Source organism: Capricornis sumatraensis, chromosome 2, assembly GCF_032405125.1.
Source record: "Capricornis sumatraensis isolate serow.1 chromosome 2, serow.2, whole genome shotgun sequence".
Taxonomy (NCBI): domain Eukaryota; kingdom Metazoa; phylum Chordata; class Mammalia; order Artiodactyla; family Bovidae; genus Capricornis; species Capricornis sumatraensis.
Window position 1 is genome coordinate 104,265,491 of NC_091070.1, and position 14,445 is coordinate 104,279,935.

The 14,445-nt window shown below is 44.8% G+C and overlaps 1 protein-coding gene across 1 annotated transcript in view; it reads left to right on the plus strand.

The window, feature by feature from the left end:
- The window catches only part of FAM78B (family with sequence similarity 78 member B), a 91,474-nt gene extending 81,452 nt beyond the window's left edge, over positions 1–10,022 (plus strand). Inside the window, exon 2 of the mRNA XM_068966199.1 lies at positions 9,500–10,022. Coding sequence (XP_068822300.1) covers positions 9,500–10,022 — 523 coding nt within the window. The remainder of the gene's footprint in view (positions 1–9,499) is intronic.
- The last annotated feature ends 4,423 nt before the right edge of the window (positions 10,023–14,445 follow it).

Below are 14,445 nucleotides of genomic sequence, written 5' to 3' on the forward strand. Positions count from 1 at the left end.
ATGACTACTGGAAAAACCATAGCTGGGATGGAGGGGATATACTCAGGTACCCACATCACCTGCATAAAAGGAGGAAATACCTCTTACCCTTTGAGCATGCTTGGGTCCCAGCCAGTCAACATTCTCCCTAAATGAGCTGTGTCTATAATTACAGTTTTCATTCATGAAGCACCTACTCTGTGCCAGGCACTAAAGAGATTGCTTTGCAAAGCTTTCTCATTTATTTCTAAAAGCAACATGTAAGATAGGTTTTATTATTATTCCCATCCTTGTTGGAAACTGAAAACCTGAGAAGCCTAGCTGTTTGCCCAAGGCTGTGTGGTGCATCAGGAAGCGCTCTCCAGAGCTACACACAGGTCAGTGTCAGCCGCACCCGCTGCCTCCCCGTGTCGCCTCCAGTCGCCACTCGCCTGCCCAGCTCAATTCATCTCACATTATGTTGCCACTCCTCTTCCTCTTTTTTCTCCCCAAATGCGTCATGCTCATGATATGCAATCCTGTGAAGCATCTCATCACTTCTGATTGCAGAATAGATACACATCAATTATTTTTTATATAAGCCCAGTGACCCAGTGTTAGTCACTCAGTCATGCCGAACTCTTTGCAACCCACGGACTGTAGCCTGCCAGACTCCTCTGTCCATGGGGTTTTCCAGGTAAGGATACTAGAGTGGGTTGCCATTTCCTTCTCCAGGGGCTGTTGCTGACCCAGGGATCAAACCCAGGTCTCCTGCACTACAGGCAGATTCTTTACCAACTGAGCTACCAGGGAAGCTCCCTTTTATATGAGAAAACATACAAAATAAAAATAAAAGGGAATACCCATAACCTTATCATCATACTTTTAACATTTTGATGGTCTCCACCCAACAATATCTTTTTTAAATTTTAACTAAGATTCTACCTGTAGTAGCAGAATTCCAAAATAATAAGAAAAAAAAAAAACACATGTCCACTTTCCCTCTTCCTCTGTCCACTATCTGTCTGCTTCATGGGATGCCATGCCTGAATTGTGCACCCACCACCACCCGTCTCCTATGGCCTCTCCCACTGCCTGGGGAGCCGGGCCCATGGGCAGTGCTGACTGTCAGAAGGAGGGCACTCAGCACCAAGCCAGAAGCCCCAGGACACTTGTCCCAATGCTTCTTCATCCAATCCCTTTGCATTCCTTTGGCTATCATATCAGGCCTGTCTCCCTGGTCTCTTGAAGAGCCTTCCCCATCTCATCCCCTCTGCTGCAGATGCAGCACATGGACTTCCACACTCTGTTGTTCACTCCCTCTCAGGAGGTGAATTGTAACTGCAAATTGAGGATGAAGAGGAGTCAAGCATTGAAAGAACTGGGAGAAGGGAGCTCTGGGCAAAGAGAACAGCAAGTCCCAAAGCCCTGAGGTGGGAAGGTGTTTTTTTCCAGGGTGAAGACAGCCAGTGTTGGTGGAGTGTAAGAAGCCGGGGAGGCAGTGGAGATGAGGCTGGAGGACTGAGAGGGGGAAAATAATGCATTGTGGATGTTAAGTGCAAGGGATACCATCATAGGAGTTTTCAGAGAAGTGAGGCATGACCTGACTTAACATTTCTTAAAAGCCACGTCTGTGGCTTGTGGGGGTAGGGCAAGTTTAGAGCTGGGGCCCAGCATTGCAGCATCCCAGTGAGAGGAGAAATGATGAGGAACAGGATGGGGGCCACGCACATAGAGAGAAAAGGTGAATTCTGGTCTCCAACTCATCAGGAGGTATGGTCTGTCACCTCAGGCTGGCTGTGAGCCCTTTGAGGGTAGATACAGACCCTCACGTGCCAGGGCCTGGTCAGCTCTGTAGCGGCCATAGCTCATCATTCCCACCCCACAGGCGTATGTGAGGATGCTCCATGGGTAAAGCTACCCCAGCCTGTAGCTCACTCTCGCTCTGTGGGGGAAGGACTTTGCTCCAAGAAACTCAGAATGAGAGTCAGAGACAAACCATCCCCAGACATGACCCAGAAAACTGGCCACTGATCCAAGACCTCAGGGCTATCAAATAAGACAGCCCAGCAGAGGCCTCTGAGACAGGGGCTTCGAGATGGTAACTGACCTCCCAGTGGTGAAGGATAAGTACATACTAAAAGGTGTCTCCAGTGGTAGAGACACCCAGTCTAAACAGAACATGAGGGTGACTTACCAAAGAAGCCTTTCACTCAAACGTGGAGTCTTGCCCAACACTGATGACTCTAAAAACACTGGAAATTGTCCTTTCTGCTGTGGGGGGAAAAATGCCTCCCTGTGTGCCAGAAAGAAAAGGATGTGGTCAGGAAGGAAGGGGGAGGTGGGAGGGTGGTATTTACAGGCTTCTCAAGAATCTGACATAAACAGAGCAGAATGAGGAAAAACCTAATTTTAAAACTTACTCTGTAATCATGGTGCAGACCATCTGAGAGTCAGTGTATGTGCCAGCACCCGGGCTGGGACTGGTGCCTGAGTGAGCTGAGGGCCCATGGACTTCATGACTCCCCTGGGTGACACAGGGTGCTGGCTTCACCCCACCCCCACCTCAGCCCTCTCCCAGTCCCCACCAACTCTTTCCAGAGGCGTGTCTCCGTCCTCTCCCTCTCAGCCTCCCCACCTGCCTTGGACTGCTGTTTCAGAGCCTTTTCTGCAGTGGGCCGTGGGGAGGAAAGATTCTGGGTGCTGCACGTGCCAGAAGTGATGCAGAGCAGGTTTCCTGGGACGTGGGCACAGGGCTCTTAGCACAGTCGGGAGAAAAGAAGCTGAATTCTCAGAAACCCTGGTGTGCTCTTTAAACTTCCCACATTCCTGACTGGTAACTCCACAGGTTCAGACCATGACATAAAGAGACAAGGTAGGGGCCTCTTTTCCACCTTCTAAATGCAGTAAAGTTTACACAGCGGTCAGACGTCCTTTAAGAGCAGGCTTGTGATGGTGGTTAGGCCAGAGACTCTCAGAACAGGGCCTGTGACATGATCACGACTGAGGCTCAACGGCGGAACTTGTCCTCTGCCATGCCTACAGTAACCCTTTAGTTGCTGGACAGAACCAGAGCCCAAGGAAGAACCTGGGTAGCCTGGGAGGGTGCTCTTCGGGAGAGGGGAGTCAGTTTAGAACCATCCAGGATCTCAGAGCCTTCCCTGGCAGCTATACAGGCATGAAACCATCATCTCGTGTGGGGTTCTCTGATTCCCATTCCAGTCGCCATCAAAGGATGTTAGTATCAACCGTGCCCTGCACACCTGCCCACTCCCTGCCTTGAAGAATGCTGCTGCCCCTGCCCACATCCACTTGGTGACCACAGGGCTTCCATGAGAGCAAAGCAAGGGTCCTTCAGAGAGGTTGCTCTGGCCCTCATGGACACTGGGAAAACTAGCTGGGTCTGGGTAGAGGCCTGTACTTAAACCCAGGGACTGGTTATTTAAATGAAATGCTTCACATAAGCTTGTTTGATTGAGATTTGCGTCTTTATTCTAGAAATGGGATTCAGAGAGCATGAAGGTTGCAGTAATCGATGTGTTCATTATCAGCTCCATTGGCGAGTCCATTAGCTGTGAGCTTCAGGTCAATGGCTGATTGTCTAAAACAAAAGCACTGTGTTTATCACAATGAGGAGAAGGGTTGTTGGAGAAGGAGGGGAATGAGATGATAAGGATTAATATTGACCTAGTGTGTTACAGTTTACAAAGCAGTTGTTCACACATCACGTCCCTTCATCTGATCCTTGGAATAGCCCTGAGATTAAGGAGGTGGGCTTATTTTTCTTCCCATTTTACACATGAGCAGCCTGAGGCTGACTTGCTAAGGTCAGCCAGCAGCCACCTTGGGACTGACATCCAAGACTCCTGAGGGCAGTCTTGGTGCTTCCTCCATCCATCACACCAAAGACTTCAAGGAAGGAAAGGTGAGATATAAAACTCAGAGGAGCTGTTCCCACAAGTGTGATGCAGTAGAAAAGGCAAGAGTTTGAGGTCAAGGAGATTCGGCTTTAAATCCTGGCACCGGCCCTTTCCCATCTGTATGACTTTGCATAGTTCTCTTTTCCTTATCCATGCTCAGGCGCTAAGTCATGCCCAGCACTTTTGTGGCCACGTGGACTGTAACCCACCATGCTCCTCTGTCCAGGGGATTTTCCAGGCAAGACTACTGGAGTGGGTTGCTATTTCCTCCCCCTTTCCTCATGTAAGAACACCACATAATAGTCCCTGCCTCTTACAGTTGCTGCCAAGTGCTTGCACATGCAAGGGTCCTGTGGTTGTTTGTTTCCTTTCTCTCTAACCCTGTCCCATCTCTGTTCCTTGCCCTGTGCTCAGTCACTTCAGTCATGTCTGACTCTGTGACCCTATGGACTGTAGCCCACCAGGTTCCTCTGTCCGTGGGATTCTCTAGGCAAGAACACTGGAGTGGGTTGCCATTCCCTTCTCCAAGGGATAAGTAAGTTATATAATATGTTGTTGTGGTTGTTCAGTTGCTAAGTCATGTCTGGTTCTTTGAAATCCCATTGACTGCACCATGCCAAGCTTCCCTGTCCTTTCCTATCTCCCAGAGTTTACTCAAACTCATGTCCATTGAGTCAGTGATGCCATCCAGCCATCTCATCCTCTTTCGCCCCCTTCTTCTCTTGCTTTCAATCTTTCCCAGCATCAGGGTCTTTTCCAATGAGTCAGCTCTTCACATCAGGTAGCCCAAGTATTGGAGCTTCACCTTCAGCATCAGTCCTTCCAGTGAATACTCCGGGTTGGTTTCCTTTAGGGTTAACTGGTTTGATATCCTTGCAGTCCAAGGGATTCTTAAGAGTCTTCTCCAGCACTACCCTTTGAGAGCATCAATTCCTCAGCGCTCAGTCTTCTTTCTAACTCTCACATCCATAAGTGACTACTGGAAAAACCATAGCTTTGACTACATGGACCTTTATCAGAAAAGTGATGTCTCTCCTTTTTAATGTCTATGTTTGTCATAGCTTTTCTTCCAAGGTGCAAGCATCTTTTAATTTCATGGTTGCAGTCACCATCCAGTGATTTTGGAGCCCAAGAAAATAAAGTCTGTCACTGTCCATCTTTTCCCCATCTACTTGCCATGAAGCAATGGAACTGGATGCCATGATCTTAGTTTTTTTTAATTTCTAGTTTTAAACCAGCCTTTTTACTCTCTTTTACCTTCATCAGGAGTCTCTTTAGTTCCTCTTTGCTTTCTGCCATTAGGGCAGTGTCATCTACATATTTGAGGTTATTGGTTATCTTGATTCCAGCTTCTGATTCATCTAGACTGGCATTTTGCATGATGTACCCTGTGTATAAGTTAAATAAACATATAAGTTAAATGTATGTACTCTGCATATGTCTAATATTGTATATTAGACTGCTGTAGAGAAAAATGAAGCAAAGATGGGGGATGCGGAGGGCTGGGGCAAGAAGTGTTGATTTTAAATATGGTGATCAGGAAAGATTGCACTGAGATGCAGGAAATCAGGAAAGATTGCCAGGAATGATGGGGGCAAAGGGGAAAGCCTTCAAGATAATTAAAATCCAGGACTTATAAAGACCTGGAGATATCCATGGAAATGCAGAAGAAAGCTTCCTGGAGGAGATAGTACATGCAATGATCCTCAAATATCAGGTAGTTACACACAGTAAACTTTAGGAGAGGAAAGAGCAGTGCAGGCAGAGGGCACAGCATGAGCAAAGGGCCAGAGGTGAGAAACAGCATGGTTTATGGGGACAGGAAGGCCAGGCCACAGAGGGCCACAAATGTCCTATTAAGGAACTTGAATTTTTCCTGTAGGTTGTGCCAGTGATGTCCATGTAAAGGAGACTATGAAGGGTTTTAGGCAGAGAAAAGACATAATCATATCTGCATATTGGAACATCAGTGCAGCCTGGAAGATGAATTTAAGAGGAATCAGTTGGATGCAGAGAGACCAGTTGTGGACCGTTATAGTAGACCAGGTAAGAGATGCTGAGGGCTTGGTTTAAACGAGGGCAGTGAGAGTTTGGTGGAGAAAGGGAGATAAAGTCAAGCATCACCTATGGGAAAAAATTCACAATATGCAGTAACACAGTGGCTGTGGCAGTCTAGGGCAGGGCAGAGGAAGAGCCAAAAATGATCACACTTCTGGCCTGGAAGATGGGATGAGCAGTGGGCCAATGCCTGCAGCAGAGACAGGGTGAAAGGACCAAGTTTATGCCGAAGGTCGCTCAGTCATGTCCAACTCTTTGTGACCCCCATCGACTTTACTGTCCATGGAATTCTCCAGGCTGGAATACTGAAGTGGGTAGCCATTCCCTTCTCCAGGCAATCCTCCCAACCCAGGCATTGAACCCAGGTCCCCCACATTGCAGGTGGATTCTTTACCAGCTGAGCCACAAGGGAAGCCCAAGAATACTGGAGCGGGTAGCCTAGCCCTTCTCCAGCAGATCTTCCCAACCCAAGAATTGAACAGCAGTCTCCTGCATTGCAGGCAGATATTTTACCAACTGAGCTATCAGGGAAGCCCAAGTTTATGGTGGATGTGGTGATTTAGTTTAGGTCATGTGGAATTTGAAGTGATTCTGGCATCTCATTTGAAGTAGTTGTAATAGTTATAGAATGATTCCAGTGGTGCTATTCTTGGAACTTATCAGGGATCTCTTTGCAAACTATTACAAAAGCTGCATTAACCAGTTATGCATTTTATAGGCATAACTCTTCTTGTAAAAATCCACTACCTTGGAATGCACATTAATATCTATTTTTCATAAAAGAAAGATGATATGATACTTTTCAAAAAGAAGCCTACTCTCAATCACTAGGCTTAAGTCAATGAGTTTTGGCTGCTTCCAAAATCAAACACTTCCTTAACCATTGTAGTAGTCCTAGGGCACCTGGGGCTGTGAAAGAGACCATACCTCAGACCTGAGGGATTTCCAATAGACCAGTGGACAGTCACAGCAATGGGTGGAATGAACAAATGTGTAGCCTCCCAAGGTCACCACATTCACTGGCTACACTTTCCAGATGCATTTGTTTTGATATGATGATTGTTGTTCAGTTGCTAAGTCATGTCTCTTTGTGACCCCATGGACTGCAGCACTCCGGACTTCCCTGTTTTTCACTGTCTCCTGGAATTTGCTCAAGTTCATGACCATTGTGATGATTAAGAAGCCTGTTTCATTTCTCTGTTCCAGAGAATCTTCCAAGACAAGGGTATCATCTTTCTCTTTCAAGATAGGCACAAGAGTGCAACTTTGTTTTATTATCTCTGTTTTCAGAAAATCTGGGACCAAACTAAGCTTTGGGCCCAAGTCTCTGCTCACATAATTTTGTGCAGGAAAATAGAGGCAAAGTATGAACTGTAAATACTTTATAGAAAAAAATAACTAAATGGCAAGATATTCAGCCCAGAAAAGGACAGCATTATAACAAGCCAAATTCCCTAAACAACATTCTACAGGTGGCCCAGTGTTTAGGACAGGAGAGCAAGTACAGTTTTACACTATTGAGAATACTTGTCCTCCAGTCCCACAGAGGAAACCACAGGCCAGCGGAGCCTGGTCACTGTAACCAGTGAAGAAGTAGGTTGGAGCAACACAGAAAATGAGTGCCTTGTGACTGAATAATTGTAGCAATCCTTTGACTTGGGACACAAAGCTACCTCCAGTGTGGTTGTTTCATCAACCCAGCAAGCAGTTCAGTTCTCACTTGACCTGACCCTTGTATGATTATATCCCACTCAAACAACACTTATTCCCCTTTGTACAGTAATAAGCAGCTATAGAATTATCTGGCAGCTACTCCTTGGTCCAGCTACAACTAGCACAGGTAACAAAATTGTAACAAAATCTCCAACTTTCTGCATCAAGTCAATTCCTCTTACTTAGTTTCTGCTAACCATTATACACTGCAGTTATTGCCAGCAGTTATTAAGGGCATGGAGGCAAGATAAAGGGTTCTTGAAGCTGTGAGCTCACCTCCTCTCCAGGCAATCCAGCCTTCCCTTCCCTTCAGGCTGGGTCTGACTAGCATAGGGAACGCAGGGGTGGGGGGTGGGGTGGGGGCAGTGGCAGCAGGAGGCAGCAGTTAGTGTCCTTGTGTGAAGGATTCTGAGACAGTTCAGTATTAACCTGGCAACATAGCTCCCTTTCAGGTGATTGGTATAAAGTCCTGCAGCATCTCTGTCACTCGTTGTATGGAACAAGACTACCTCTTTGCTGATGAGTGGCGCAGTCTCCTTTCTTTCCTTAATTATTAAATTCTTACACAATATTACGGAGTTATTCTTGGTCCCAGGAAAGGATATATGGAGGTTGCATAGCCAGACTCTGCTGACTCAATATCTGCCCCCAGTAGGGTCCAGTCCAGCTTCCCATGGCTGCTCTGGGAGCTGCTAGATCATTGGACAGCCTGAATCCCCTCCACTCTGGCTTTTTCCAGCATCGTGTAAGGCCACTTCAGAAGGCATTGTTGCTTTGTGGTCAAAAGCATAGACTTTGGAGTCAGACGACTCCCAGCCCCACGACTTACAGCTTGTAGAACTCTTGCATGCGCCTTAATATTTTTAAGTGTCTATCCTCTCAAGTATAAATGGAAATAAAAATATATTTATCTTGTGGGATATTTTGAGCATTAACTGAGATAACATAAAAAACTCAGCACAGTGGTTGGAATAGAGTAAGCACTCAATAAGTATCAGCTATGATGATGAAGAATATTCCATAGCATTGGAGGAGAAACATGGGCTAAGAATATGGGCATATCTTCTCCTCCTTCCTTCCGTTCAAAGTTAGAAGCAGCCAGGAGGAGTAACAAAGTGCCCAGAATGGCGTGTTTGCTAAACTAAGCAATTAAACTTCCAGGCTGGACTTAAAGGTGATGGGAAAACAGCACAATAGACTATGTATGCCAATCTGTGGCACAACTTGCACACTGAGGTGGTTTCCCAAAGGTGACCCTTATCTCCTATTACAAGTTTCTATGTGCAGGTTTTCTAAATACTGGATTGGCCAATGACTAGAATTTAAACATTTTTATTTGTTGAGTAGAAATTCTACTATTGTGATTTCATATGAAATCAGTATAACCTTTAACCTTAGCTCTCTTTGCCCTCCTTTCCACCTGCAACTTCCTTACAAGTATGTCAAATTCCAACCACCATCTTTTCTTGACAAACAAACCTTACATAAGCTCACACTTCCTGAGAAAGTATTTTTATTCAGTTGAATACCTCTAGATAGTTCATTACAATTATACGGTTGCAGATAGTTGATGCCTTTGTGGATCTCACAAATGCTTCTTTGAGATTTTTGCTCTCTGTTGAACTACTTATGGCTTAACTTGATTTGTGTTGGTGTTGCATTTTTGTTCTGTTTTGATTTGTTCTCATTTAATCCTGAAGCAGCGCAGCATAGACATTTTTTACCTGAATTCCCCCTCTAAACTTCCCATTTTGCCCAAGTTGACTGTTACTAAGTGGTGGGCACCTCTCCAGCTTTTAAAAAATTCATTCAGCCTCTTCTTTTCTTGTGCATCTCTTCTGCTTTGCCAGGTCAAGCTGGGAACTGCCTGACTTGAGGGAAGGGAGAGTGAAAGCCATCAGTGACTCAGATGGGGTGAGCTACCCTTGGTACGGGAACACCACAGAAACTGTGACCCTGGTTGGCCCCACCAACAAGATCTCCAGGTTCTCCGTCAGCATGAATGACAATTTCTACCCCAGTGTGACATGGGCGGTGCCAGTGAGTGACAGCAATGTGCCACTGCTCACACGGATCAAGAGGGACCAGAGTTTCACTACCTGGCTGGTGGCCATGAACACAACCACGAAAGAGAAGATCATTCTGCAGACCATCAAGTGGAGGATGAGGGTGGACATTGAGGTGGACCCTCTGCAACTTTTGGGGCAACGGGCCCGCCTGGTGGGCAGGACTCAGCAGGAGCAGCCCCGGATCCTGAGCCGGATGGAGCCCATACCCCCCAACGCACTAGTGAAGCCCAATGCCAATGATGCCCAGGTCCTCATGTGGAGGCCCAAGCGGGGGCCACCTCTAGTTGTGATCCCTCCAAAGTAGAAGCAGACTGGCCTGACTGTGTGTGGAGCATATGCCACTGAGACACGCAGTGAGGTTGCCAGGGGTGGCAGGAGCCAAACTGAGTTTCTGAGCCAAAGCAGACCTCGTGGTTTGCCAGCCTTTGCAGCCACTTGTGAAGAGTAGAGCTGCTCCTTGGTTGGTAGAACCATAGTCCTTAGGAAAAATCCCTTCCTTTTAGGAATAAAGAAAATCGCTGCTCTGAAAGACTTGCTGTGATTACCATGCAAGTAGCCATATTTTGGAGCTGACCAGGATGATTCTTTTATCTGAACTATTGACCATTTCTTTCCTGTGAGAGGCAGGGGATGGAAACAAAATTAAACAGTGCCTGTGGCAAATGCTGCTTCCCAACCAATTAGAAGTGAGAGTGAAAACATCCACATCAGGTGTTTGTAAGACATATGTCCCATTGTCTAACTGGAGGGTGCTGGGGAATGGGGCGGAATGAAAGTGAATGGGCAATGGAAGGAGGAGGGGATAACTTTGTTACTGCAAAGTAATACCTATGCATGTATTAGTTAATCATCAGATCATCAACACACTCACTGAAATGAAAGAAACGCTAAGAAAACAATATGTTGCTTCTGTTCCGAGGGAGAGCCTCCTAGGAACTGTCCAGGGTGCTGACGGTGGTTCTAGTTGACGATGATGACAGCATTTCCATCTACCCACATCTTTCCAAAAACTGTTTATTCAAAGTATCCTCAGTCACAGTATTTGGATAGATAGTTTCTGAATTCTGCAATAGCTGTGATATTTGGGGCCTTCACCATGTTTTTACTGAAACCCAAATTGTGATTTTGTTTGCAGCTGCTGCTTCTCTTCCTATTACCAGCCCTAATTTACAAAAAGATAATTGTTTATAAGGCTTGAACCCATGTAGAGTTTCGAGACCATTCCAACAAGTAAGAATAGTATTTTGCTGTTACACATTCACACATGCAAACACACATGCCAGCATGATTGCTGGCAGGACCTGCTAGCTGTATCTGCTTGTGTGCTTATAGCCTTTCTGCATACACAGTACATATGCTGTGTATCTCTATATGTTTATTTTAGCTCAGTTTCACAGAAGCTCAACTTTAACTGCTTGAGCATTTGTGAGAAAGTGCTTCATAATGCTTAACTTCAGACTCTTAATGAAAATCTGAGCTACTCACAGCAAACAAACCTGTATTGATGAGATCCAACCAATAAGGACGAAAGGCCATATTTCCTCTAGTCAGGTCAATATAAGTTTTTAAAGGTATCCAATCTTTGCCATAAGGATCACCACAAAAAGAACTTTTAAATCATTACAAAAGAGCTTTTCCTTTTATTCTTGATAGTGCTAATTTTGATAGATAGATAGATAGATCCTTGTTCAAAACCCTCCATGCAAAATAATTCTAAAACTCCCACAATACCGTTGTGGATTTTATGAGTGGATATTGCCAGCCTAATTTCAGAGCCGAGAGAGTTAATGTTCATGCAATTATTATAATCCCATGGTTGGCTCCACTGATCTATCTTTTATCTGAGTTTGAAGATGGAGAATAAAAAGCAGGAAGACTTGTTTATTACTTTTATCAAAAATGGAGTTTGGTCTTATTTACTTCAGGTTACTTCAGGTCACAGGAGTAGGTGCTTATTTACATGAGAAGTTTAGCAGATCCACTCCAAATTTTAACCTCATATCCTAACCACCAACTACTCTCTTATACATTAGTTATTGATGGCAAGCTGAGCTATTTATAACACCACATTCATGACACAGCAGTGACTCACAGAAGACCTGGAGACATTCCATTTAGAAACAGTTCAACTGTTACATTTGGATTTCCCTGTCCTTTCCTATCTCTCCTTATTTTATGGGAGAGGTAGTCTCAGAGAGCTCCATGGTTAAAATACAAAGCTGCTTAATTTTCCATGTTGACATCAGAAATAGGAATCTCTCCCTGTGATTGAATTAGATGTTACCCTTATGGAATTCTGGAGTGTGGATACTGATCCTGAAATCTAATCCTTATGGCCCTACTTTAAGAAAACCTGATATTTAAAAATCTAAAATTGTAACAAACAGAAGGTTAAAGAGGAAAGGTTTTTTTACATTACAAAATGCTACACATGATTTCTGCCCATGAAAATATGATATGACTTACACAATTATGTTTACATATAGCATAACTTTTTCAAGGGCATATCTGTATTTATAAATGCTACATACTTGGTTAGACATTTCTTCCCACTGAAAACTCACATTTTCTAGAGTTTTAAAAGAAATTGCCCTGGGCAAGTTTTCTGGAAAGTTAGGTAATAACAAAAATGAGAGAAATAGGAAGGTACTTATAAAAGTTAAAGGTACTGTGCAAATATACATTATGACTACTGTCAGTGATAGTGCTGTGAACTCTTAGTTGGCTGTCTCAGTTCTGAAGTCAGCCTGGCAGAATGTTCTGTTGCTCTGCAGCCTATTATTTTGAAGTTAGAGTTGCTTTACAAGGAAATAGTGTCTTTTCTGTCATCCATAGGTCATTACCTTTCAGCTTCCTCAGATATTGCCAAATGAAAGGCTCTCCAACAAGAGTGAATTCGTCTTGAAATCTCTGTTTGGGTCACCTCCATCCTCCCATCAGGCCTTTCTTTCCCTGACAGTCCTTGTGTCTGACACCAGATGCCATCAGTTTAAAGGGGTTCGTGTGGTGCCTCGATTAGGTTTTAGTTGGGTAGTCTTAGTACTATATTTGAATTCTAAACACACATACATACCACAACAGTCTCTTAGTGGCACAGGAGTTTTAAATTGCTGTGTGGAAAAGAGCATTTTATTAAATCATAAATTCCTCATAGATTCCTTTGAGATTTTTTTTTCCATAATCTCAAGGAAATTGAGGTCTCATCTATTCAGGGTCACATCATTCTCAGGGTCATAATCAGCAGCAGAGCCGAGAGAAGACCTGGGTTCCCATATCTCGTATCACAGCATTGTCACACTTACCTGAGACCGTAGTTCTCCTCTTGGCTCCAGGCAAAACATTGTCACAGTCCTTGAGCCATTCACCCTCTTAGCACTAGAGACAATGAAATCCATCCTTTAAAGAACAGTTATGTCCAAGAAATGAATGTTCCTGATTCTCTTTTACCTATACCAACTGTTTTGAACTCTTAGTCTGGGTCTTTGCAGCATCTTACATTCCCAGCTTGTTGCTTTGGTCCACAGCACCCAAGAAGGTGGGAAGCTAGTTCTTTCTCTGTCTTCTTTTCCATGGGCCTTTTTGCAGCTCTTTTCTGGAGCTAGGAATATCTCATAGATCAAAATCATGTTCTCAGCAGTCATTCTGAGCAGTAAAATAAAACAACTGTGATTTATGGAGTAGTTTACAAAAGGCTTCCACGTGCATTTTTCCATCCCCAGACAGTCTTAGGAGTGTAACAGTAAATTGAGATCCACAGAGGCTAAGTGGATAGGCACACAAATGGAAAATATGGGGAGTTGGGATTCAAACTGAGCCACTTGGCTCCACATCTCTTGCCATGATGCTACATTGTGGCGCCTCCTGAGTTGTTCCCTGCCTGGAGAGCACAGAAGAGAAGGAAGGAGAAAGCAGGTCACTTTCACCTACACAGTCGTGGAGTCCCTACCCGTCAACTAAGTGGGCATATTAAACTAATTAACACTGCTTTCTTATGCAGAAAACTGTGTAATCCACAAGGAGACTTGCCCAGAAAACATTCCTGCCAGGGGCTGCAGTGTGGGTGAGCTGGCTGTCACTCACCAGCTTGTAGCACAGTACTGGTGGTCGGTGGAGTAGGAAACCTACTCTCCTGGTCTCAGAATCCCTGAAACACCAAGAGCACAAAAGGGGGAGGAAAGCAAGCATCCCACAGCTGAGGTCCCAGCTGAGCAAGGCCTTGCCACCCTCCACCCCTCAATGCAGCAGGGGCAGCCCATGGGGCGGAGGCATTGGAAACAATGGCTTTCCAAGCTCCAGTTGGCACATTGACTATTCTTGTTAGAACTGAGGGCACAATTAAACATTGCCAGAGCCAGCTCCCAACTGAGTTGCAAAAAAAGATGTAAACACACACACACACAGAGACCTGCTACACTCACACATGCTTCAAGCTGAAAAGAAAATTAATCAAAACCCCAATGAATGCCTGAACTCTATAATTAAGCCTAAATGATCCTTAGATAGAAAGGGAGTGGAGTGAGCGAGCTCAGTGCCCAGAGATATTTTTACCCCAGAGTCTTATTGCCATAAATTTCTTTTGAGATCTTGAGTACGTCTGGTTCCAGTTTCTTAGTTAGGACATCTGCCTATGGAAGGCCTTCAGAAGAGTTGCCAGCTCAGTGACTAGAGGACAGCCAAGGTTGTTTGGCCATTTTTAAACACTCATAAGAATGCTTTTGGAGAAATGG